Source organism: Echeneis naucrates, chromosome 14 (assembly GCF_900963305.1).
Source record: "Echeneis naucrates chromosome 14, fEcheNa1.1, whole genome shotgun sequence".
NCBI lineage: Eukaryota > Metazoa > Chordata > Actinopteri > Carangiformes > Echeneidae > Echeneis > Echeneis naucrates.
Genome location: NC_042524.1, coordinates 17,088,617 through 17,112,873, shown reverse-complemented (window position 1 = coordinate 17,112,873; position 24,257 = coordinate 17,088,617). Strand labels below are relative to the sequence as shown.

At 41.1% G+C, this 24,257-nt stretch overlaps 3 protein-coding genes across 4 annotated transcripts in view; 2 read left to right on the top strand and 1 right to left on the bottom strand.

The window, feature by feature from the left end:
- The first annotated feature begins 596 nt into the window (after positions 1-596).
- Positions 597-13,303, top strand: ankfy1 (ankyrin repeat and FYVE domain containing 1). The gene is made up of 25 exons (XM_029519990.1): positions 597-634; positions 2,374-2,581; positions 2,747-2,865; positions 3,229-3,364; positions 3,508-3,631; positions 4,255-4,404; positions 4,530-4,695; positions 4,847-5,051; positions 5,166-5,234; positions 5,981-6,183; positions 6,292-6,389; positions 6,856-7,057; positions 7,182-7,280; positions 7,367-7,520; positions 7,993-8,161; positions 8,356-8,474; positions 8,710-8,866; positions 8,948-9,148; positions 9,265-9,441; positions 9,547-9,694; positions 10,279-10,369; positions 10,642-10,766; positions 11,146-11,292; positions 11,437-11,527; positions 11,633-13,303. The coding sequence occupies exons 1-25, from the start codon at positions 625-627 to the stop codon at positions 11,763-11,765; spliced, it is 3,501 nt and encodes a 1,166-aa protein (XP_029375850.1). The 5' UTR covers positions 597-624; the 3' UTR covers positions 11,766-13,303.
- cyb5d2 (cytochrome b5 domain containing 2) lies at positions 12,526-15,247 on the bottom strand. The gene is made up of 4 exons (XM_029519991.1): positions 14,945-15,247; positions 14,615-14,755; positions 13,689-13,875; positions 12,526-13,579 (listed from the first exon to the last, which is right to left on the bottom strand). The coding sequence occupies exons 1-4, from the start codon at positions 15,198-15,200 to the stop codon at positions 13,408-13,410; spliced, it is 756 nt and encodes a 251-aa protein (XP_029375851.1). The 5' UTR covers positions 15,201-15,247; the 3' UTR covers positions 12,526-13,407.
- Positions 15,248-15,383: 136 nt separating this feature from the next.
- Positions 15,384-24,257, top strand: part of zzef1 (zinc finger, ZZ-type with EF hand domain 1) — a 28,527-nt gene continuing 19,653 nt past the window's right edge. For both annotated transcript variants that reach the window (XR_003841548.1, XM_029518801.1), the window contains exons 1-19: positions 15,384-15,902; positions 16,580-16,724; positions 16,833-17,027; positions 17,180-17,363; positions 17,465-17,664; positions 18,261-18,471; positions 18,625-18,741; positions 19,397-19,575; positions 19,823-19,921; positions 20,018-20,109; positions 20,205-20,350; positions 20,675-20,780; positions 21,338-21,556; positions 22,738-22,829; positions 22,970-23,190; positions 23,355-23,488; positions 23,575-23,645; positions 23,735-23,849; positions 23,986-24,151. Coding sequence is in view for 1 of the 2 variants with exons in the window: in XM_029518801.1 (XP_029374661.1) it covers positions 15,495-15,902; positions 16,580-16,724; positions 16,833-17,027; positions 17,180-17,363; positions 17,465-17,664; positions 18,261-18,471; positions 18,625-18,741; positions 19,397-19,575; positions 19,823-19,921; positions 20,018-20,109; positions 20,205-20,350; positions 20,675-20,780; positions 21,338-21,556; positions 22,738-22,829; positions 22,970-23,190; positions 23,355-23,488; positions 23,575-23,645; positions 23,735-23,849; positions 23,986-24,151 (3,100 nt within the window). In the remaining variant the exon portion in view is untranslated. The remainder of the gene's footprint in view (positions 15,903-16,579; positions 16,725-16,832; positions 17,028-17,179; positions 17,364-17,464; positions 17,665-18,260; positions 18,472-18,624; positions 18,742-19,396; positions 19,576-19,822; positions 19,922-20,017; positions 20,110-20,204; positions 20,351-20,674; positions 20,781-21,337; positions 21,557-22,737; positions 22,830-22,969; positions 23,191-23,354; positions 23,489-23,574; positions 23,646-23,734; positions 23,850-23,985; positions 24,152-24,257) is intronic.

Sequence of the window (24,257 nt, the reverse complement as noted above, 5' to 3'; positions counted from 1 at the left end):
AGAATAAGTGGCCTCCATCAGAATACACTGATCATAAAGTTCTTCATCTGAAATTTTCAATCACCAGAGATCTTCAATGAAGATGAGGTGAGTAAGATGTGTCTCGTTATTAACGGGTCGACCTTTGTATTTATCGTTTTTGTTGCATTATGGACATAGGGGTATAAGTTGAATTCATGCCAGCCGTGTCCACTCCTAATGTTTGACTTTGCCTAGCACATTAGTACTTAAATCTTTGAAGAGTCGACAAGGGGCACTCCTTGTATCGCCTGCTGTCTCGTCAGTAGAGACGATCCTCCATATTGTCCCACTAAAATAAACCTAATGTGTTGTCTCCCAGAATTTCGGTTTTAAATAAGTTTACAAAGAAAACTCAACAGGTCACATTTTTTTCTTTGGAATAAGCAATTATTGATTAATGGACTTTGAACTAAGCCAGATGATTAAATTATTCTCAATATTAGAGTTAATTCACTGCTAAAAGAACAGCATTCCGCGCTCGATCGTGTGATTGACTGACTGTGACAGTGGCTTTGAACGCCGCACCAGTCCAGCCGCCTTTCGCCTGCCTCTTCGTCATATCGCGATAGAGACCATCGGGCCACGGAGCTAACGCTGAGCAACATGGCGGAAGGTATGAGATTGGTTTTTTTAACCGTTAGGTGCACTCCTATTCATGGCCCTATGCTTGTTGACCTGTCAGACTGAATCGACGGATATCTTGACACTGTGATGAAGCGAACACTGTCTGTAGTTGGGGATAGGAAGCAGTACGACAGCAGTACTCTGTGAGCAGCTCCGCCGTTAGCTACCGTTGTTGTTGCTAGCTGAATTTCAGACCCAAGAGTTAGCCGAGGGCAAGAGATGGTGTTTGTGGGTTAGACTGTTATTTTCAAGATTGCCTGTTTGCTACGCAAGAAAAAAACTTCATGTTAATTTACGGAATTCGCAGATAATGTTGATATATTGGTCTAGGTAAATGTCACCGTTGTAATTGCCATCAAACGGTCAACAGAAGCTCGTTAAACGTCGCCTAGTCGTTCGTTAACAGCAAAATGTACTGCCAAAGATGGTCATTTAGGGAATAATAATGGACAGGAAGCTTCTCGGGACAGAGATGGTGGCTCTCCCTGTCCGGTATCATCGGCAGCACTTGGCATAAGCGCTATGGCAAATGGCACCACCTATATTTGGCTCCGGTTTAAGGGAACGTCTGCTGTTGTGTTCCTACTTTTGGGAAATCTGCTTATCAACTTGGATCAACACTTCAGCCTGTGGTATTAGTGTGTGTGTGTGTGTGTGTGATTGCTCCGTTTTCAACACAGGTACATTTGTTTGTACACGTTAAATGACTGTCTGAGCCTGCACTTAAATTAAAGAAAGGTTCAAGAAAAGTAATGGCTTCTTTTATATTTACAAGCCCTGGAAATTGGTGTTTTACAATGTCTGAAAGAGACTAAATCATGTTCATAAAGTTGACCACAATTCTATAAATTGATAAATTGTGTTGATGGGGTATTATTGCTATCATATGGTGGTCTTAGGATATTTTTTTTTTAAGTTTGATATATTGAAATGACCTGATGGTCTTAAGCTTCTACCCCAGCATTCCACCCTTCCTGTGTTTAGTGGATCAGGTGGTCTTCAGAGACACCCATTTGTGTTCCACATGACCAGTAGCTGTGCCACTAACGGTTTACAAGGGTAGACAAAGTAAGGTGCAGTCTCAGCATTCTTGCTTCACTAAAACGTAACTGTTTTATAAAGGAAGGAAATGGGCCTCAGTTAAACTCTGTGGACTTTTGGCTGAGACATGAATCAGTATTGTTACACAAAGATCTGCAGAAAGTGTATTTCAGCTAAAACAGAGTTAAGCCCCCCTGCTCCCCTTCAAAAAAAAAACAAACAAAAAAACTAATAAAATGAAAAAATCCTTGCCAGTTTTTCAGATTCAGAAATTTTAGCGGTTTATGCACAGAGAATGCTGAAAATATTTTGTTTCCGTTCAACTTTGGTCACAGGAGAACATGCCTTTAACAAGAAAGCCAATGATACTAAAATCAATAATATTCCACCGCTATCATTTTAGTTGCAAATCTTACTCAAAAGCTTTCTGGTTTCCTTCCTTCCTTCCTTCTTTTTTCCTGTTATATGACCACTCCCGTAAAAGTCATCTTTAAGCAGCAGTAATGTTTACTTGATATACATTATGGAAAACAAATTGTGTAAAATCGATCTCAAACCCTGGCTCTTAAATGCACTTTGGGCCACCCCTTCAAGAGTAGTTATAATTCCAGGTCTAACCTGAAGTGGCTCTTTCTGTGTTTCTTGTTTTTTTCCACCCTCTGTCTCCTTTACCTTGATGTGGATCAGAGGAGGTGGCCAAGCTGCAGAAGCACCTGGCCCTGCTCAGGCAGGAGTATGTGAAGATGCAGCAGAAGCTGGTTGACACAGAAAGGCGCTGTGCAGTGCTTGCTGCTCAGTCATCTGGTCAGGGCTCCTCAACCCCTGCAGCCGCAGACACCTTCATTAGCCGTCTGCTTGACATTGTGGCTGACCTCTACCAGCAGGAACAGTATAGGTGAGGATTTTGGCTGGAGGGAATTGGTTTGGCCTTTTCCTTTTTTTAATCTTGCACTCATGCATAAGTTGTCCACATTGTATGTTGTTTGATACAAGCTTTATTGAATGCCTAGACTTTATATGATGAATATGTTCTGAGAGATGAATGTGCTGATTTTTGCAGTGATCTGAAAGTGAAAGTTGCAGGAGAGAAGCTCTATGCCCATAAGTTTGTGTTGGCTGCTCGCAGTGATGTCTGGAGTCTGGCCAATCTGGCTTCCACCTCTGAACTGGACCTCTCTGGTGAGCAATGATCATGTGACATCACTGTGTTAAAGGAGCAACATAAATTATACTGAAAATCCACTCATTATTTACTCATCAATCATTTTGTCAACATGCTTGGGTTAATGGATGATGACTGTAGAATTCACCCCAAAGTAAATATTCAAAGTTCAGAATTGCACATAGCTTTGCTCTGGGTAGGTTATGGATGTCATTTCAAATTTTCTATGAGGCAGTTCAGTAAGGTGTGGAAAATGACTGTGAGAAAGATTAATGACATTTATGGTAAATGCTTCATGCTAATCATTTTCTTTCAGTTATGACAGGTTAGTAATTGATTGTCCTATAAATCCCTGACTTTATCATTTGATTAATTCCCAGATTGCAAACCTGAAGTTGCCATGGCAATGTTGCGCTGGACATACACTGATGAGCTGGAGCTAAGTGAAGATGATGTCTTTCTAATTGACCTGATGAAGCTGGCCAACCGCTTCCAGCTTCAACTGCTCAGAGAGAGGTCAACATAAGTACATTGCATTTTTGTCTGGACGCTACAATTTGTCCTTAATTTCTGTTAATGGCAGAATAATTGTCACATAGCATTTTGGCGCGAAGCATGTGGTTTAATGGACTGAAGGTGATCTTTCTCTAATGGGACAGATGTGAAAAAGGTGTGATGTCCTCTGTGAATGTGAGAAATTGCATCCGCTTTTATCAGACAGCTGAGGAACTAAATGCCACCACGCTGATGAACTACTGTGGTGAAATTATAGCAAGTCACTGGGTGAGTACCTTCAAGACTGTGAATACGCAATGTCAAATCGGCACCTTAGGGCCGTTTTTGTGTGTTTTTTCTTATGCATGTGGATGAATACAGTGTTTATTTTCATTGATGTTTTATGTGAGTTAAGTCTCTGCTCTTTATTATATGGTCATGTTCTTATTGTCCAGTTAGTCATCAGGCATTAACATAAGTTTGCCACTTTTAACAAGGTCTGGTTAAAGGTGGCAAACTTATTTTAGTGTTTTTCTGATGGTAAATAACTTTGGTTGAGTGATGCGTTGTTTCGTCAGTGTTTATTACATCACTGTTTACGATACAATAAATACAAAGAATCTATAACTTGGCAGTTCTCAAGGTTATCTTTATGACTTAAGTGTCTTTAAAAAAAACGAAACAAAAAAAAAAAACCTGTCGGCTGTTACCGACAGGTTAACACCACCAATTATTTCCGTGTGTATCGGTTGTTTTGTTTATGAAAGTGAAAAATTATCCAACTTTACGTTCTTTTATCTTTACATTCATACAGAGGCTTCTGTCTGTAGACAGTGGGTGATATTTGTTAATGTTTTCCATCATGAGCCTGCTCCGATATTTGACACTTATGTTTTTCTGGTCTCTTTTAGGACGATCTAAGGAAAGAAGATTTTAGCACGATGAGTGCCCAACTTCTGTACAAGATGATCAAATCTAAAACAGAGTACCCTCTCCACAAAGCCATCAAAGTTGAGCGGGAAGATGTGGTCTTTCTCTATCTCATTGAGATGGACTCGCAGGTCAGTTCACCACAGAATCCTTTTGTAAATTGTTTCCCAACTAGTTTTTTAGAGTAGATTAAATGTTTTGTGTATTCTATAAACATCTTTTATGTTCTGTTTTTGAAGTTATCTCTTGTTTTCAGCTACCTGGCAAGCTCAATGAGCTAGACAACAATGGTGACCTGGCCCTTGACCTAGCACTTTCTCGTAAATTGGAAAGCATTGCCACCACTCTGGTTAACAATAAAGCTGATGTTGACATGGTGGACCAGAGTGGCTGGAGCCTCCTGCATAAGGCCATCCAAAGAGGTCTGCAGTTTTAATGCAACACTTAATGTCACCATGTTTGTTTCTTGTAAAGGTTTTGGCTCTACTATCAGCGTTAAATTTTACCTCCCAAGACAACCACTTGATGAAATTACTCAATCAATGATTTTCTCTGCACACTTTCTTTTACCAGGTGATGAATTTGCCTCCATCTTCCTGATTCGGCACTCAGCTCAGGTGAATGCAGCCACAGTGGGCGCTGTGGAAACGCCACTTCACCTGGTCTGTTCTTTCAGCCCCAAGAAACACTCTGTGGAAGTGATGAGCGGTATGGCACGAATAGCAGAGGCTCTGCTTAAGACTGGAGCCAACCCCAACATGCAGAACAGTAAGGGCAGGTAGGTCATGGCTGCAGACCTCTTAGAGTAGGGCCTTCGATGAAACACTTTGAAGAAACTGTGGCCAATTAACTCGAAGTATGATGGTGCTTCCTATTTTTATTTTGTTTTTAGAACTCCGTTGCATGAAGCTGTGGCATCAGGGAATGATCCAGTGTTCAGCCAGCTATTACAGTGCAAGCAGTGAGTTACATTCTGCCTTCTACTGGAATACTGAGCTTTTGGAGGGTCGCAAACTTTGCTTGGTGACATAAATGACAACAACAATGTGCAATTCCTTCACAAGTGGACAATTTTTTTTATACCTTTTGAGAAGACCAATGCCCGAGGCTTTGCAGTTTTAGTTCGACTGGGTGTCTTTCTGTTACATTGTTGTACACAATATCAACGTAAGGCTTGAAAAGATTTCTCCATATTTGATATAAACGTTGATGGAACGTAGGGGTGAATTGATGTCATTTTTGTGGTCAAAGGTCTCTGTGACCTCAAAACTCATTTTTGACGTCTTGAATGTTGTAATACAAGAATACCTTCAGGGAATTTATAGAAAATTTTGCACAAACATTTACTTGATTGTGATCTGATTCTGTGGTCGCGGCCATGGTCATTGTGGCCACAAAATATTGTTTGGCCATGAATGCTTATGCTAATGGCCACAGCTATATGCTATAACTCAGGAGCAGGGGTGGCGGGGGATTACGCCCATAATTCCTGCAGTTTGACTCATTGGAATAGTCATACAACTGTGGCAGTAATTGTAGTTCTATTATATGCACTTAAATAGAACAAACCTAAACAAGATGACAAATGTAGCAAATATAATAGACCAAATTATTTTAAAATCTAGAGTTTATAACCCAATTAATTGAAAATGTAAATTAATCATGAACCCAACCCTTCAGTTTGGTGCAATCTGTCCATCTGTTTAGGCTGGACCTGGAACTAAAGGATCACGAGGGCAGCACAGCTCTGTGGCTGGCCTTGCAATATATTACTGTGTCTTCAGACCTCTCGGTAAACCCGTTTGAGGATGAGGCACCGGTAGTGAATGGGACCTCATTTGATGAGAATAGCTTTGCAGCGCAACTTATCCAGAGAGGAAGCAACCCTGATGCTCCTGACACTACCACAGGTGCTTTATAAAAATCTAATTACATAATCACTATATAAATGTAATGTTTCTTGTGACTTTAACACATTTTCCTTTCCTGTTCATTTGCCTTCTTTTTCTTTTCTGTAGGAAACTGCCTCATGCAGAGAGCAGCTCGGGCAGGCAATGAGGCTGCTGCTCTCTTCTTAGCTACACACGGAGCAAAGGTCAACCATGTCAACAAATTGGTGGGTCAGAATATTAAGCCAAACAGTTTGATTCCAATGTACATTGTGCAGATAGCATGTCTTAACAGTTAAAAATTCTGACCTTTGGAAGACAGTGTCCGCAGGCTAGACAGTGTAATTGTCAAAGTTTTATCAAATTTGGGCACGCAGTATCAATATCAAGTTATTTCAAAGACAGCTAGAGAAAATAACAAGTAAGATTTGTTCTCAAACCCAGAATGTATTCACTGGTTAAGAAAAAAAGTAGGCTCAAAGATTTGCATTGTACTCTTCCTCTTCTTTATTGGGAATAATTTATTTTTATTTTTTTAACAGGTATGGCATCAGTGTATCTGCAGCATACACTAGATTGTGCTCAAAAACCATGAATTGGAATATTTATCTAATGTGTGCATACTTTGAAATGCACTGCCTAAAATCACAATGAAACCATGTCTTGCCACTAAGAGAATTCTTCCTCTCTCAGGGGGAGAGTCCGCTTCATACAGCGTGTCGCTCTGGACTGGCAAGCCTGACCGCAGAACTACTTCAGCAGGGGGCTAACCCAAACCTACAGACTCAAAAGGCTCTGTCGGATGACACCCTTGGTGTGGCTATGCAGACCCCTCTACACATGGCGATTGCTCACAACCACCCAGATGTGGTCTCTGTCATCCTTGAGCAAAAAGGTCAGTTCGTGTTTTGAGAATGCGATACATTTGAATGCCTGTAACAAAGTTGTATAAATGGTGTACGAAGCCATTTCTGCTGTCCCAAAATGGATTCACTAAATTCTGCCTTGATCTATTGCAGCCAATGCACTCCATGCCACCAACAACTTCCAGATCATTCCAGACTTTAGTCTAAAAGACTCAATAGATCAGACTGTGCTTGGCTTGGCTCTCTGGACAGGTATACAGCTCTTCATATAGTGATATAAATATTTGCATGAAGGTCTCTGCATTTGATTTATAACGTGTTTAATTTGGCTCTGTCAGGTATGCACACTATAGCAGCCCAGCTGCTGGGCTCGGGGGCTTCTATCAATGACACCATGTCCAATGGACAAACCCTACTTCATATGGCCATCCAGAGACAGGACAGCAAGAGTGCCCTCTTCCTTCTCGAGCATCAGGCAGACATCAATGTTCGGTAATGCTTGTGTCCCAAACAGTTTTAGAGCATCAAGAAGGATTCTTTTTAGAATTTTATGTTATTATGTTACGTTTTATGTTGTCCATTAGTCAGTAGGCAGTAAAAGATAACTGTAAATACAGTAGGACAAATACAAGACTATTTCCTCAACTAGAACTAAACTGGGGTTGTTGGTTCCTGCATTATGATGCCTCTGTCTTTTGTTATTACATTATTTGCACTGGGTTTTTTTGACATTTGAGCACTGTGGTATAACATAACACAAGCTTAAGTGGGACAAAAATACCAGAGGTTTGGGGAAAGTGTGTATATTTATTTATGTGGCTGGAAATGGCATTATAATAGTTATAGTTATAAAAGTTATTTTCGTTAATCATTTAAGCAATTTGCCAGTATCAGGGTTAAAAAATAGTCTTTCTTCTTTCCATGATTCTTCTTGACTTTGGGTCTATCTTTCTCCCGCTCCAAGGACCCAAGAGGGACAAACAGCACTACAGTTAGCCATCAGTAACCAGCTTCCACTGGTCGTAGATGCCATTTGCACAAGAGGAGCTGATATGTCTGTGGTGAATGACAAAGGAGACCCTCCACTGTGGTTGGCTCTTGAGAATGGCCTGGAAGATATTGCGTCTACACTAGTGAGACAAATTTACGTGCTACCAATTTAGAGACGATATTACGAGTATTGCTGTGGTTGTTAATGCATCAGCCAAAATGTGATATAAACAAACACCTGAGTTTATGTCAGCAATACCTAATCTGTATTGAGGCCTTGTTACATGTATCATACAAATTTTATAATTTTCATCTGGCAAATACTGTGACTACTTAGGTCCGCCATGGCTGTGATGCAACCTGTTGGAGCACAGGGCCCTCTGGCTGCCAACAGACCCTCCTGCACAGAGCTGTTGATGAGAATAATGAGGTCTCAGCTTGCTTCCTCATCCGCAGGTCAGGCAGTGTTTTTTGCCATTATGGTTTAGGAAATGTAATTCAAGCTCTGGATTTATTTGCAGAGACTGCCTATTTTGGATATAGGCAAATCATTATGCTAAGATTTTAAGAAACATATTGATTGAACTGTAATCAAACTAAAACTACCTATCTCTCTGTCTGTAAGCTTGATGTACTCTTGTATCTAGGCATCTTGCATTCTGAACTTACATTCTGCCTAATATGTCTACAGTGGGTGTGATGTGAATAGTCCCAGGCAGCCAGGCCCTAATGGGGAAGGAGATGAAGAAGCCCGAGATGGACAAACACCCCTCCACCTTGCTAGTAGTTGGGGATTGGAGGAGGTGGTGCAGTGCCTTTTAGAGTTTGGAGCTAATGTTAATGCACAGGTCAGTTCTATCAAATCAGAGAGTAGTGAGTTTTATACTGTTACATACTGGTTCTCACTGTTTAATCTGTCAATTTATCAGGATGCAGAGGGCAGAGCTCCCATCCACGCTGCCATTAGCAGCCAACACAACGTCATTATTCAACTCCTCATTTCCCATCCAGACATTCGTCTCAACATTCGCGACCGTCAAGGAATGACCCCCTTTGCATGTGCCATGACACACAAGAACAACAAAGCAGCAGAGGCTATCCTCAAAAGGGAACCAGGGGCTGCAGAACAGGTAGCACTAATGCAAATAAAGTTTGCATTCCTCTTCAGGATATCTGTTGCATTAGCAAAACATATTACAGTTACAGTTTTAATATCTCAAGGTCTCAAACATCTGCTTCTTTCCAGGTGGACAACAAAGGACGTAATTTTCTTCATGTGGCTGTGCAAAATTCAGACATTGAAAGCGTCCTGTTTCTCATTAGTGTCCAAGCTAATGTTAACTCCAGGGTTCAAGATGCCGCCAAACTCACCCCCCTCCACCTGGCTGTACAGGCTGCATCTGAAATCATTGTTCGCAACCTGGTAGATATTTGTTGCTCTGCTGCATTTACTATTCAAACCAGTTAAAGTGCTAATGAAAGAGGACATGTGATACTTTTTTTTTATTTTCCATATTTCTGCCACCAGCTACTTGCTGGAGCCAAAGTCAATGAGCTGACCAAACACAGGCAGACAGCACTACATCTTGCTGCCCAACAGGACCTGGCCACTATTTGTTCTGTGTTGTTGGAGAATGGAGTTGATTTTGCTGCTGAGGATGAAAATGGGAACAATGGTATTTCACATCATTTATCTTTTATGTTGTTTGTGATTAAAGACTCTTCTATGAAAGAGATGGCCCACAAATTGACGAAAAACAGAAATGGAACCAATGAGTCAATTCACCTTCCAAATATCAAAATTCAGCTTTTCCAGATAATCAGAGCAGAATATTTCAAAAGACAAAACAGGAAAATGGTAAATCCAAAAAGCTGAGGGGAAGAATGTAGGAACTGTGCATTTAATGAATTTTATGAACCGTGACTACAGGAATAGATCTTTGGAAGTGTTGAGGGTTTTGTCAAGGTAGTACAGTCGTGCATAGCTTCTCTTAATGGAAACAGAAAAATATGCTTCCTTGACTTGACAAGGTTGATATTGTTATTTAGAAGGTTCTTAAAGGTACTGGGCTATGTCATTTTTTCTTGTTTTTCTTTCTTAAATTCTTTGGATTTACCCATAGTTATTGTTTTTGATAATACTGATTGCTTTCAGCCTCTCATTAGGCATTACTCTGTAATCATTGTTGTGTAATTGTAGCCACCAATATCCTTGTGATTAACCTGTGGTTTGCCCCTGTTGTTGCTGCTATTTACCCAGCTCTGCATCTGGCTGTGATGCAAGGTCGCCTTAACAATGTCAGAGCCCTTCTCACAGAATCCAACATTGATGCCGAGGCCTTTAATCTCAGGTACACTCACTTTTTTTGCAGTCAGTCCTTCGCTAATGAGCAAAGTAATGAAACATTAAATTTACCTTTGGGAAATGAGCTTCAATCAAACTCTGCTTAACTGAATTAATTGCAGAAAATTTGATTAGAGGAAGAAAACTAGAGCATAATTAATTCAGACATTGGGAGTTTTTCAAACATAGCAACAAGTGGAATGTCTAAATGTAAAAAAAGACCTTCTGTAGACTATGCTGTCAACTTGTGTCTCTCCTTTTTATGTTATGTCTTTTCAGGGGTCAATCACCGATGCACGTACTAGGACATTATGGGAAAGAGAATGCTGCTGCCATTTTTGAGTTGTTTCTGGAGTGCATGCCTCAATACCCTTTGGACAAACCTGATAATGAGGGAAATACAGGTACTATGTCTTGCTTAGATATTTCTGTTGTTAACCCTAACCCTACAATGGCCCTGAGAACTCAGTATACAGCAACATAAGAAAACACATCCAAATAGCCAAAACACGAACAAATTCAGAAAGGCCAACCGAATACATGAATGCGCTCCAAGTAGCATAGCCAACAATAACAGTGTTATCACTGGACACAAAAAAAGTAATGGGCCTGGCTGGTATGCACTTGGATTGATGTATAAAAATTAATTCATAGAATACATCTGAACCTGCTCAATGCTTTTAATGTTAAAACTGACAGATCTCTCAGTTACTGTAGTTAATAGTATACACACCAGGAGTACCCTTGAGATAAATTGATTATAATGCTTGTATTTTATTGTAGTTTTGCTGCTGGCCTACATGAAAGGAAATGCAAACCTCTGTCGTGCCATCGTGAGGGCTGGAGCTCGACTGGGCATCAATAATAATCAGGGCATCAATATTTTTAACTACCAAGTTGCAACTAAACAGTTACTCTTCCGCCTTCTAGGTAAGTTTTTAAACTTAACTGTGTATCAGGTTCACCACAGGAATCCATTCCACTAGCAGGCACACATTTCGGGATAAACTCTGATCTGGGTGTTTGTTGTCAATAATGATAACTTGGCTGATATTTTTTATTTCCTTTGTTTAGATATGCTGTCCAAAGAGCCCCCTTGGTGTGATGGGTCCAACTGCTATGAATGTGCTGCCAAGTTTGGCGTTACAACAAGGAAACATCACTGGTTAGTGCTACAGCTTTGATGTTTACACCAAATATTTTATATATTTCACTCTTTTTAATCTGTCATTATAATTAACACTGTCTCCTCCTTGACTGTTAATTTTAGCCGCCACTGTGGGCGCCTGTTGTGCCACAAGTGCTCTATAAAGGAGATACCCATCATCAAGTTCGACTTGAACAAGCCAGTGAGGGTGTGTGACATCTGCTTTGATGTGCTAACTCTGGGTGGGGTATCATAATGTGTATGCCTGGACACCATTCATCCTCCGACACTGGCCATACCAGGCCCATTTTGGCAAAGTTATTCAGGCATACCAGGAGAAGGGAAATGAGTAGCAGGACATAATGAGATTTTTCGAACAGTTGTGGACCCCATCGCCTTTATACTATTCCAGTCTCTGAAAAAACTATTAATGTTCTAGAGGGACATTTCTAATAGAAAGTGAAACATTGTCTTTTTGTTTCTGTTTTGATAAAAAAAATATGTTTAAGTGGATATAAGTAGCTCTTCAGCTTGGTGATGACTTGACCAAGTTTATTAATCAATTTCCTAGTGTAATTAATGTTGTCAACTGATGAGCTCTTATCAAAAGCAGGTAACTGCAAAACACAGGTATGTCAGTTCAATGAGAAACACACAAGTGATCAAATCACTTTTAAAGGTGTCTTTCCTCTTCTCTGTTGGGATATTTCGCCATCAGCAGCCTTTATGCTACGTGACCTGCCCAAAGACAAATATTCACTACAGCAAAATACTACAAAATGTTAATTCATATAAAAACTGAAGCTGCTGTTAATGGAGAAAAGTAAACGTATAAAATGCCCTAGATTGCTATAGCTCCAAGAACTAGGAACTTTATTTACATAGAATTATCAGCATGTTCTATGTCAACTGTCACCCCAATTCTGTATTGACTGGACAAGGTGGGACAGGCAAAGAGGAAAGGTAAAGATATTGAGGGCTTTTTTTTTTTTTTGAGAATCCTTTCCAAAGGAGATCCAATTTATTTAGTTATCTTCAGAATTGTCACAGTTATATTGTATTACTTTACCATTACAGATGATAGATTACCATGATTGGTTCATAGTCATGTGATTGCCGCTGCCAAATTAAATGAAAACACTGTTTAACATGACATATTGGAAAATGCGACCTTAGAAAGCCCATTTTATCACATCAATTTCAATGTGGTGCCCAAAACAATCCTCCTCATCAGTTACAGAAATACCTATTATGCCTATGCATGTCAATTAATTTGTAGCTTTGTCATGTTCATATTCAGTAATAATGTCTGAAAAGCAGCCACCAAATATTACATTCCATTTGTGACCAGGAGGTCCTCGTATGAAGTTGTAATCATTGTCCCATGATGTTGCCTCAAGTCAATGTCTTGACCGATCACATTTAACGCTTCTTGATTTCAAAGCCTAACCGGTGCACTTTATCAAGATCATATGACATTTTCGATCAATGGGGGAGAATGTGCTGGGTGGCCAGGTAGTGGGGCCTCTTTAAGTATTGTTAAATTGTACAGATAAATGTGTGATATTTTTGACCACTACAACTGTTTTGTACTTTAATGCAGTTTGTGCTTGTCATTGTGACAAACCTAAATCTTGCCTCTGTTAATCTTTTATGCACATTGTTTAATCTTTTATGCACATTGTATTGTATCTGTATGCTCAGATATCTAGCCTGTCTCTTTCTTCCTGGTGTATCCTTTTAGAGAAAGGGAGAACGACTTTACATAAAGGTCACCAAAAATCAATGCGCTGAGATTTCTTCATTCCCTTCATTGTTAAAATAGTGTTCTGCTGAGTTTTATGCTGGCAAACGGCAAGTCTGAATAGGTCCATCTTGCTGGGCTGGCCAAGAGACTGTTACTCTAGAACAGAGCATGAGTCAGCATGTGGTGGGCAGCCTTCATATTTCTGCAGGTTTGGGTCTTCTGCTGCTGCAGATGGGTCTTCAACACAGACACAACGTACACCACTGGATCCTGGAGAGAAGAGCTTCCGTGGAACACCATTCCAGTCTCTTACCACTCCACCACTGTTGGGGGGAGGGGAGAAGAAATTGGTCCTCTGGTGTGAGATATTCTTTATTACAGGTATGAATCACAACGTTATCATACGTCTTGTTATGCAGAAGAATTCTATACCTCCTTGTTGAGCACCAGACTCTTCCTCCACTGGTGGCGCTCCACTCTGAGTTGCAGGCTGGGAAGTGAACCATCTCAGCCTCAGACTGGGCCTTGATTTGCTGGCCCTCTGCTAGTAATGCTTCTACCTGCAACAAAGCCTCTGTTGGCTGCCCAGTCTCACTGTAGAAACGGCCCACAACCAAACCTGAAATTCATGAATTTCTTTTTCATACTGAACATGATCAATGTCAGCTTCTTGAGAATAAAGTCAGGTGTTATTTTTTTAAACAATACACATCCACCAAAGGCCAAACAGGATGTGGATCTGCAGCTTAACTGCCCAGGTGTCCATTTGAAAATTCACCTTGTGACAGATGTTGAGAAAATGCAAGAATGCATACCTGTCAATCTAAAAACAAAAAATAAGGTCTTTAAACAGCCATAAAAGTTGTTATCCTGAAGGACTGGGGATGAAAACAACCAATTGTGCCTCATTTTGCCTTTAAACCAAACTACTTATATTTTCATACAAATCAATATATGAACACTTTGCTGATTGATCAAAATAGGATGGAGAAATGTCATCTTTGGCTAGCTATTTGCAGAGAAAGGAACATCTATTGAATGAAATATATTACATCAGAAATTAAAATCATGTTCAATTAAAAGTCATGGTGATAAGCAATTCTACATAATTTAGGAAACAAAATGTATGAAGGTGATTTTGCAATATCCATCTTTTGAGCTGCTGCTGGGGGCTGGCGTCACCAGTGTTCGGGCCCCAAATCCAAACATTAACCAGATGGAGTCGTCAATGTAAGTGGTGGCTAACGTAGGAAATCTTTGAAAAGTTGAACCTAATGAGATCGACATGCTCGAAAAGAAACTAATGAAATATTTGTGTGCCTTCTGATTAAAACGGGTGGCGGGCAGACATTACACACCTACGGCCTGATAGTCCCTCTGATAGAAGGCCAGCCAGTCGTACAGGGCCACCACCTGCAGGGGGGACAGACTGGACACATCATCTGTCACACCGCTCTCTGAGAAGTCTCCAGTGATGAAGGCGAGTGAGGCGTCTTTCCCTGAAGGAGACAGACACGCTGTTTGTTTTTTTTTTTTTTTTGTACACTAGAAAAATAACGCTCTAAAGCTGCTCTTATCATAGCAGAGTCTGGCTTTCTGTTTTTGGGGTGGTATTCTATATGGCAATTCGTTAACCCATTTAAGCACTGAAGCCAAGATGGACACCGTAGGAAAAACCTGAGATTCACCTGCCATGACATGATAGGCACCACCGGGTCCGTAGTGCTTGTGCCCCTTGTGCACATCAAAAACCCGGCCCATGACGGCCAGGTACAGACCCTTGCTGCCTTCCTGGCCATCGTACTGGGATAACTCCTGCCGGCTCAGGAGCCGCTCGGCGGTGGTCCGGTTTGATTCATTTCCAAATATAACGGACCAGTCGCGAGGAATCAACAACACCGCCAACGACACAGACAAAAGCGCCACTAAAACATAGCTGAGCATATTTATCGTTCGCTCCTGTGGGTATTTTCAAATATTTACATAATTTCACCGAGGGGGACAAAAAAAAAAACCAACACACACACCGCAGGCGCTTCCGTGAGCGGAAACACGACTACGCATGCGCACAGGATGGTCGAGGCGAGTTGACGTACGGTACGTCAATGCGGTAGTAGTGAACGGCAGACTTCTGTCTGTAGGTGAGCATAGGAGAGGTCTGGACGGCACAACCGTCTCTAAACCGACTCTCGGCGGGCCACAGAGATTTCCGGGGCGCCCTAAGTCGGTGAGAACAACATGGGGAACGCAGAGAGCGGCTGCGGAGGAGGCAGCGGCGACGAAGAAGACATAGAAACGGAAAGCCCTGGCTTCGCGGAAGACAGTCCGGCCTCTGCGGCCACTGGCGGCGGCGGCGTCGGAGGCTCTGGCTCTGGGAGAAGCGGAAGGGGATCGAACAATCTGCCCGTGCCCGCCGGCGGACCACCGAGCCCCGGGATTCTCTTAGAGCAAGTGAAACTGAGAGAAGCGGCCGCTCGGATTAGCGACTCGGAGGTCGCCATTCACGAGTCTGTCCTGGCCGGGAACGAGGGTGTCCTGGTGCGGTGGCTGGAGGACCGGCGAAACCGGGGAGAGGAGTCTGTCAATGTGGAGCAATTTTGTGAGATCCTGGAGAGCAGAGACGCGCCCAGAGATGAGTGTGAAGAGGTATAACACACAGCAAAGCGTGCCCATGACTGATGGCATCCATGATTTGAAATGTATGTCCTCAGACTGAGGGCAGTGAGGGTGGAACAGCTGATAGCTGTCTTCCTGCCCATTTATGATGAGTGAAATATCATTGGCCATGAGAGAGACATGTCGTATCATCTGTTTTTTTTTTTTTTTATAATCTTAAGAGTGAGCAATTAAACCAAGGAAATGAACTCTCATGTAAGCTTTGGCTGCCAGAGAATTGTCCCTGGCATTTCACCACTGACCCTTTGAACAGAACACGCTGCTTATTGCCCGTTGGCCGACATTTGTTGTTTAACCAGTACTTGCCACTGGGTGAATGAATGTATAGGCTATTCTGCCTTGAGCTTTGTGTGACTAGACATGGAATGCCATTGCTATGGTTTAAAAACCACACTCTGCATTGGCTCTTTCAATGATGAGTATTCACGTGAAGATCTACTACCTGACTTTCCCATGTACAGAGATGACAGAATGGCAGAAAGTATATATAACTTGATAATAACTATAGAGTTTGAGCATAAGTAAACAAGTTGTTGATTCGTTTCACTAAGAGTTATGTCCTGTATATTTCTTGTGATTGTGTGCATAAGTGATTGTGTTAGCATATACAATGTAACAATGTGTACTGTCTTTGTCCCCGGTCTCAGGCTTTTGGACAATTCGATGCAGAGGGGGATGGGGTGGTGGACGTAGAGAGCATGCTGACAGCTCTGAAAAACTCCAATGGAGCTAATCTACAGGGAGAGCTGAGTCATGTGATAAGACAGCTACAGGCATGCTCCTTAACCCCAGGTTTGAGATTTGATTTGTTTACTGGGACGAATAAGCCCAGGTATTTGAATAGGTATGGGCCACATTCCAAACGTTACTCTCTCTTTTCTTGAAATGTTACGTCCACAGGTTTTGTTGATATATTCTCCAAGACCAAAGACAGGTTAGGGGCACATGCCTCTAAGATCCTGAAGTTCTTACACAGGAATCGTATCCCGAGTAGTGCCATCCCTTTCCCTATTTTAGAGGGCTACAACAGTATTTGCACCATGAGGTCTAGTGTGGTCCAGGACTTCTTGGAATTCCTTTTACAGAAGGAGAAAGGTGAATACAAAAAAGTTTGGCAATTGCTTGATAATTGGTGAACATTCTCCTTTATATCTTATATGTAATCAGTTAGTACACACTAGAGACATACAACCTTGAGACAGTTGTACTAATTTGGGTACATGTTTATATTTATTTATTTTTTTTAGATTTAGACATCCAGTACAGGGCAGAACTGGACCGTGACCCAGAGGTGGACAAAGTCAAGGTGGTCACACAGTGCTACAGTACAATAGAAGCTTCATCCAATGTTTCTGACATTTATAAGATGACAAATGGGGAAACTACATCTTTCTGGCAGTCAGACGGTAGTGCACGGTCGCATTGGATAAGGTAATATGTGATCGAGACACCTTATTGTCACACATGCTTTATCTCTGATCAGTGGAAGTTTTGGTGCATATGGATCGAAACTCTTTCTTTTTTTTTCCCAGATTGAAAATGAAACCAGATGTAGTTTTGAGACGGCTGGCCATTGCTGTGGCCTCTAACGACCACAGCTACATGCCTCAGCTGGTTTCAGTTGCTGTGGGAAAAAACCGCCGTTCCTTGCAGGAGATCAGAGATATCCGTATCCCCAGTAATGTGACAGGCTACGTAGCTCTCTTAGAGAATGCCAATATCACACACCCATGTGAGTCAACACCTGTCAAACTGTCAACTCATTTGTGTTCACTACTCTTGGGCTTTTGTGTTCCTTTATTGATGTTAATTAGCTCCACTCCAGTGAAGACAACTTTAACTTCATAGATGGTCGAATGACTAAATGCCCCAATTGTGTTTTGTTTTTTGCAGTTTTTTTAGGTCTGAAAGGAGTATCTGTAATGCCATCTACATTTTTGTCTTATTAAGTTGGCAAGGCACACAGAAATATTCAGTTTTTTTCTTGGCGATGTGAATGACTGATGAAAACTTAAAAGTGAGAAGCTACAGTCAGACAAACTTGAACAAGTTCAGTACAAAATCAGCAATATATAGTAATCTGGTAGTTTGCAGCAGTAACTACAGGCTGAATCAGTCAGTTTGGGTTTTGTAAATAGCAATGTTTAGTGCTTTAAATGACTACATACATTACCATGAGACAACTGAATTTTGCTTTACTGCAGTCTTCCTGGCGATCTTAGTCCACATCTATTTTACATCCTTTTGATCTGTGAAGATGAATTTTTGTATAATTTTTTTTGTATTCCATCAGTCTGCTCACTGCATTATCTTCTCAACACAACACAGACATCCAAATTAACATTAAGCGGTGCTTGAGCGATGGATGTGACACACGGATTCATGGCTTGAAGACTCTTGGTTATCAGATTACCAAGAGTAAAGAAGTGTCTGTTTCGGATGCTTCAGCCATCTGGTACCTGTCTCTCCTCACCTCTTTGGTCACTGCTTCCATGGAGACTAACCCTGCACTGGCTCAGACTGTCCTTCAGAGCACACAGTAAGACACAATACTTGCTTTTTCATATTTATGTTTTATAGAAGAAGGTGAAACATTCTTTAAGCAATATGATCTTATTCCAAAAAGTTAAATGCATTGTCAGTCAGTGTTTTTTTTGTTTGTTTTTGTTTTTGTGTGTGTGTGTTCTCCTAGAAAAGCCTTACGCCATATGCCACCATTGTCCCTAACACCGTCGTCTACAGAATTCCCCAAGTTCTTTTCTCTGAACATCCTGGAGGAGGTGGATGGATTTCTGCTCAGGATAGCAGAGTAATGACCTGCAGGGATTACATCAGCACATTGACCCATCACTGCCACACGGGCTCATAATTGCTGACATCATCATGATGAAATCAGACTGGAATCAGAGTATTGATTATGTGTGGTGATGACACACTCTATCTGATTTACTGTAAATCCTTCAGGGATGTTCAGCATCTTCATCGATAGCAAATCACAAGCAATACTCTCATCAGTCAGTTACTCATCAAATAATCATACATTATTTGCTGTTACTGATGTATTTTGCAGAAATACATCTAAAACTATTTGTAGTGTGATGAGTCACGATGAGTTTGGACATGATTTCGACCGAATGTAGGATTAATATGGAGTTGAGTGTTAATATTTTTGAACCAGTTCATGTTTTTCCCCTAAATTTAGAATGTGGAGAAGGTGATCGATTGTTCGATGAATACATTTTACCAATAATCATAATCAACCCAGTGGTACGCTGGGCATGAAAGTACTGTGTCACGTTTTGGAGAAAAATGCAAACAAATCCTTTAAGATGCGATTATGACCATAATAGATGACCATGATAGATATTTACTTATTGTCAGTCTGAAATAGATATATACATACATATTTATTTGATATATTGAAGTGCTCCCAAACCTAACTTGGTTTCTTTGCTCCTGTGAAGTTGCTGTGTGAGTCCTGATGCAGAACTAACCCTCCTGGCCTTCGCTCTGGCCAGAGGCAGTGTGGCTAAAGTGCTCCAGGCCCTGTCCTGCATCAGCGAACATTTGGAGGCAGAGTACAAGGCCTCCTCCCTCATCGTATCTATGGCCTCCGTTAGGCTGCGACTACTCTATCGCAATGGTAATGTGACCAACCTTCCTTTACTCTCACTCACACAAAGACATTTGAAACCATAGACCTTGGAGTGAAAGTGCTTGGCAGACAAGATGCACCCATCAGTAAACTGTTAATTCTGTTCCAAAGTTGCAGTTCAGTGAGTTGATCATAGCCTCTAGGTATAGAAATAAAATATGAAACTGAGGGTGATCAAATGATGTTGTGATTTAAAACGAAGTAGTATCACAGAATGACTGATGCTGCTTTGCAGGGAAACCTCTTCAGCTGCATTTGCAGGCCTGTGATGTAAAGAGTAAAGAGGAGAAATCAGGACCAGAGAACCTGCTCACAGAGTCATCCACTGGAGATGGTACAATTGAGTCCACTGACAAATTACCTGCAGTTTAGGTATAGCATGAACATGACCCTACATCTACAAGAATCTACAAGTTTTTTTTTTCTATAGGTTTTCTCACTGAGAGTGGCAAAAAGAAAGCCAGTGTGATCCTGTCAACAGAGGATCAGAGCAATTTCCAGGTCACTCAGATGAAAATCAAAGTGAGTATCTGTATGATTTCACTGATTCTGTGATAACACTGACAGTAATAGAAGATTACTGTACATAACCTTTTCTCTCTGGTTTGTGTGATAAGGTGCGAAAAGGAGCCATTGGAGCAAAATGTGGCTTGGTGTTTGCTTACAAGGAAGAAGACCCTTTTGATGCAGAGAAACATTTCAAAAGGTTCAAAAAGTATGACATGTGGGACTACAAAGACTACAAAGAGTTCGTACAAGACAAGTAAGGACCTATCAGTCACTGTTTGAGATGTATAACAATGTATGCGTCTCACTAATAATTTAGGTCAGTGTGCTTTTGTGTTTATGATCATAATATGTAAATTTCAATTTTGACAAACTTCTGATCAATGAAGACGGCGAGAATTGGCAAGCCATATGCGGCTTCATATGTTATTCTGAACTCTGTAACACTTAAACTGTTCAGTAGAAGAAGATTGCAGAAGACAGTAGATTCCCTGTGTTGTGGCTAACCCTCAGTGCTGTGGGGTCTGCCTGAGTAGTTTATATGAATGGTTGACACACCACTCTGTCACCTGACCTGCAGTGTGAGGATTCCAGCAGAGTCCGAGGATGAGCCCATTGGCTGGTTTGAGCTCGAGGAGGACTGGAACGATGTGGAGATCAAACTGCAACAGTGTCGTGTTGCAAAGGTACATTCTGCCTCCAGTGAAAACTGCAACATTTATACTTAGCCCTCTTAAATCATTGAAACTTATTTGTTTAACATTTGTCTTTTGTATCTTAGCCCTCATGCAGATACTCTTTAAAAAATAAGGCATAGATTAATATATAATCAGGCAAACTTATTTAATTAAAAAAATTAAGTTGTGTTGATTTACTAACCTAACCCTAACCCTATTTTTTGCTTTTTAAACAAAAACCCAAGAAAAACTAAACCCACAAATCTATTGATCCTAACAAATATGATCTATGTCCAAATACAACCATGGTATATCTTATCAGTAACACACTATTGCACAGGGTGGCATGTCACATCTTTTACCATAAACATGAATAAATCTGCAGAACAAAGTAGTTCTCAACAAAGGCCTCATTCGCCCCTATCTGAGTAAAGTTTGCTAAAAAACTGAAGTCCCCAGTTGCCTTAGGTAATGATTTAACCCCTTTGAATAATACTGTCACACACTTGTGAAGTTTTTAAAGGACTCCATCTTTGCTAAGAACCTCTGTTCCTTTGTCTTCCCAGTTCCTGATGGTGAAATTCCTCTGCACCAGACAGGACTCTGCAGAGCGCCTTGGTGTGCAGTCCATCAGCTTCAGTGGCTACCTGAGCCCTGGAGCAGAGAGGTTGGCAGACCTGGATGACCTTAGTCCGGAGGCAGAGAGAGTTGACCGTGATGCTGTCACTGGTCTATGTCTACTTAACAAGACACTTTTCTTTATTCAGCAGCTTACCCGAGACATGGTAACTTCTGAATCCTTCATGAAGCTATTACAGCATGTACAACACTTATGTATAATTAACATTAGTAGAAGACAGTTTGTTGATTAGAGTAAATACCATTAAATATGATTGTTCTATAGCTGAAAATCCTGGAACATTTTATGCTATTTGATTAATTCTGCAATCTGGTTTCCTCCCACCGTCCAAAGACACGCATGTCTAGGTTAACTGGTGGCTCTAAATTGTCCACAGGTCTGAATGTGTGTTCTCCCAGTAATACAGCAAATAAAATTGCAACAAAAATAGCACACAATGCATTTACAGCATCCTTTAAAATTGTATTTTGAAAATATCAATTGATCTAATATGAAGGGCAGCACGGCGGCATAGTAGTTAGTGCTGTTGCCCCATAATAAGAAGGTCACAGGTTCGGTTCCCAGGCCTGGGGCTTTTCTGTGCAGAGTTTGCATGTTCTCCCCGTGCCTGTGTGGGTACTCCAAAGACATCATGTTTGGGTTAATTTGTGACTCTAAATTATCCGTAGGTTTGAGTGTGAGTGGTTGTTGGTCTCTGTGTGTCTCTGTGTGTTGGCCCTGTGATGGACTGGCGACCTCTCCAGGGTGTAGACCACCCTTGCCCAGAGTGAGCTGAGTTTGGCTCCAGCACCCTGCGACCCGGAAACAAGTAGTAGTGAGGGTGGTAGAAGATGGATGACTGAATTAATTCTGCACTACCATGCAATATTCGTGGGAAATTTTCTGAATAATTTAATGGGACCAGGAGACAAAAGGGAAACATTTGTTAAACATTTTTCCCTATTTAAAATTACCTCACATCAAACAACAGCAGACACTAAGATAAAGATCAAGTAGAAGCATTCTCTTATTGATGGAAACAAAAAAGAAACTTTACCACTTAACAATCCACGTTGGAAAGTGTCTTTACTTTAATCTTCTACCAAAAGTAGTATAAGTAGTTAGTTGCCTAAAAAAAAATTAGGTAACTAACTGTTTATCTTTACTTTAAATATGTTAACTTTCACCATATTGATAAAATTTTTGGTGATGTCTGTTCACTTGAAAGCCATTGCAATATATCCTTAACAGTAATCCTGTGCTCCAGTGGATTAATGAATGCTTCATACATATGATAGAGCACTTCCTGTTATATTGTTGAGCACAGTTTTCTTTCTGTTTCTCTAGGATGCCTCGCAGTTCAAGCAGAAATACCTTCTGGACTTTGGTGGCCTCAACCTAACCCTCTTCTGGGATTTCTACAGTAAACTCAGGCAGATGTAAGTCAGAGTATTGTGAGCCCATACAGAATGTCAAAATAAGTACCATTTTGAGTAATTATGCTCAGTAGTAACGTTAGTCAGCAGAAAATACGAACATGTGCAGGTCTTACGTGTACTAATGCATGTCTTTGTCTCAGTGCGGGAGAGGAGGTGTTGAAGAGCAGAGTTCTGCTGCTCCAGTTGATGCAGAACTGTTTCCCCATGCTGCCCAACCCACTGGAGTCCCAGGGCCCAGAGGAGAACAAAGGAACAGATGATGGACCCGCAGCAGCAGCTTGTCAATCCACATTCAACAGTGGAGAGCCACTAAATGGCTCTGTCAGGGCAGTGTGGGAACTCTACTCGCACCTTTGCCACAGTAAGAACCTGTCAGCTTTCATTCATCTGGGATATGTAGAGAGTATTTGGTTTAAATGTTGAATTTCTCTGTGAGACTTCAAGAGCCATTGGACAGTAGAAGTGTTAAAGATTGATTTGTGTGAAACGCATGTGGTGATAATATTTCTCATGTTTGCGTTTTAGTTGTGGATGGTCAAGAGGGCGAAACATTAGTGGAAAAAGCTTTGCACAAAGAAGCAGTCAAAGCCATTCTCAATGGAGCTGTTGTTTTCTTCCCCGATAAACATGTCAGACGAGCCAAACTCTTCCACATGATGGTAAGTTTCTAAAAAAAACAATAATAACAGTGATAATAAATGTATGATGATAATAATGATGATGACAAAATATTGTTTCCCTCCAGAAAAATATCACAGAAGAGGTTCAGCCAGAGTCAGTAAAGGTGACATTTGAATCACTCTGTAACTACTTCAGGTAAGTTGACTGTAGCTCTATGGAGACATCATGGCATTCCCACACACACATCGCAATGGATCAGTAATAAGTGTGTTTCCTCACTGCAGTGACCAGGATCCCAGTGGCCTTCTCCTGCTCCCACCTAAAGGAGCTCCCTCTGACTTTGACGTCAGCCCCATACTGTCAGTCATGGAGACGCTGCTGCTGGTGGCAACAAGAGAGGTGGGACCTCTGTGATCTTAATTGTATCATCTGTCATTTACGTTTTATCAGCTGCCCAACTGCTGTGTTGAGGTCTCAGTATGAAATTTTTCGATATATTTTTCCAAGGTTTATCCTTGCTCAACATGTCTTTCAGTGTGAAGTCATGATGGTGAATGAGAGTAGTGGCGCCAGCAGGACGGTGTTGCTGTCTTTGTTCTGGGCACTGCAGGGTAGTCTTCTCTCCTGGTGCTACCTGCAGCTCAAAGCAGGATCTTCCACAGCTGTTGCCATGGAGCTGGCAAGAGACATCCTGCTAAAATGTGAGATACAATGACAATATTGCATTACTGACGTTCTTACTTGTTCTTGTTCTTATTTTCATGGTCAAACTCACATTTGGACAATGGGATAAGGGGATGAAAACTT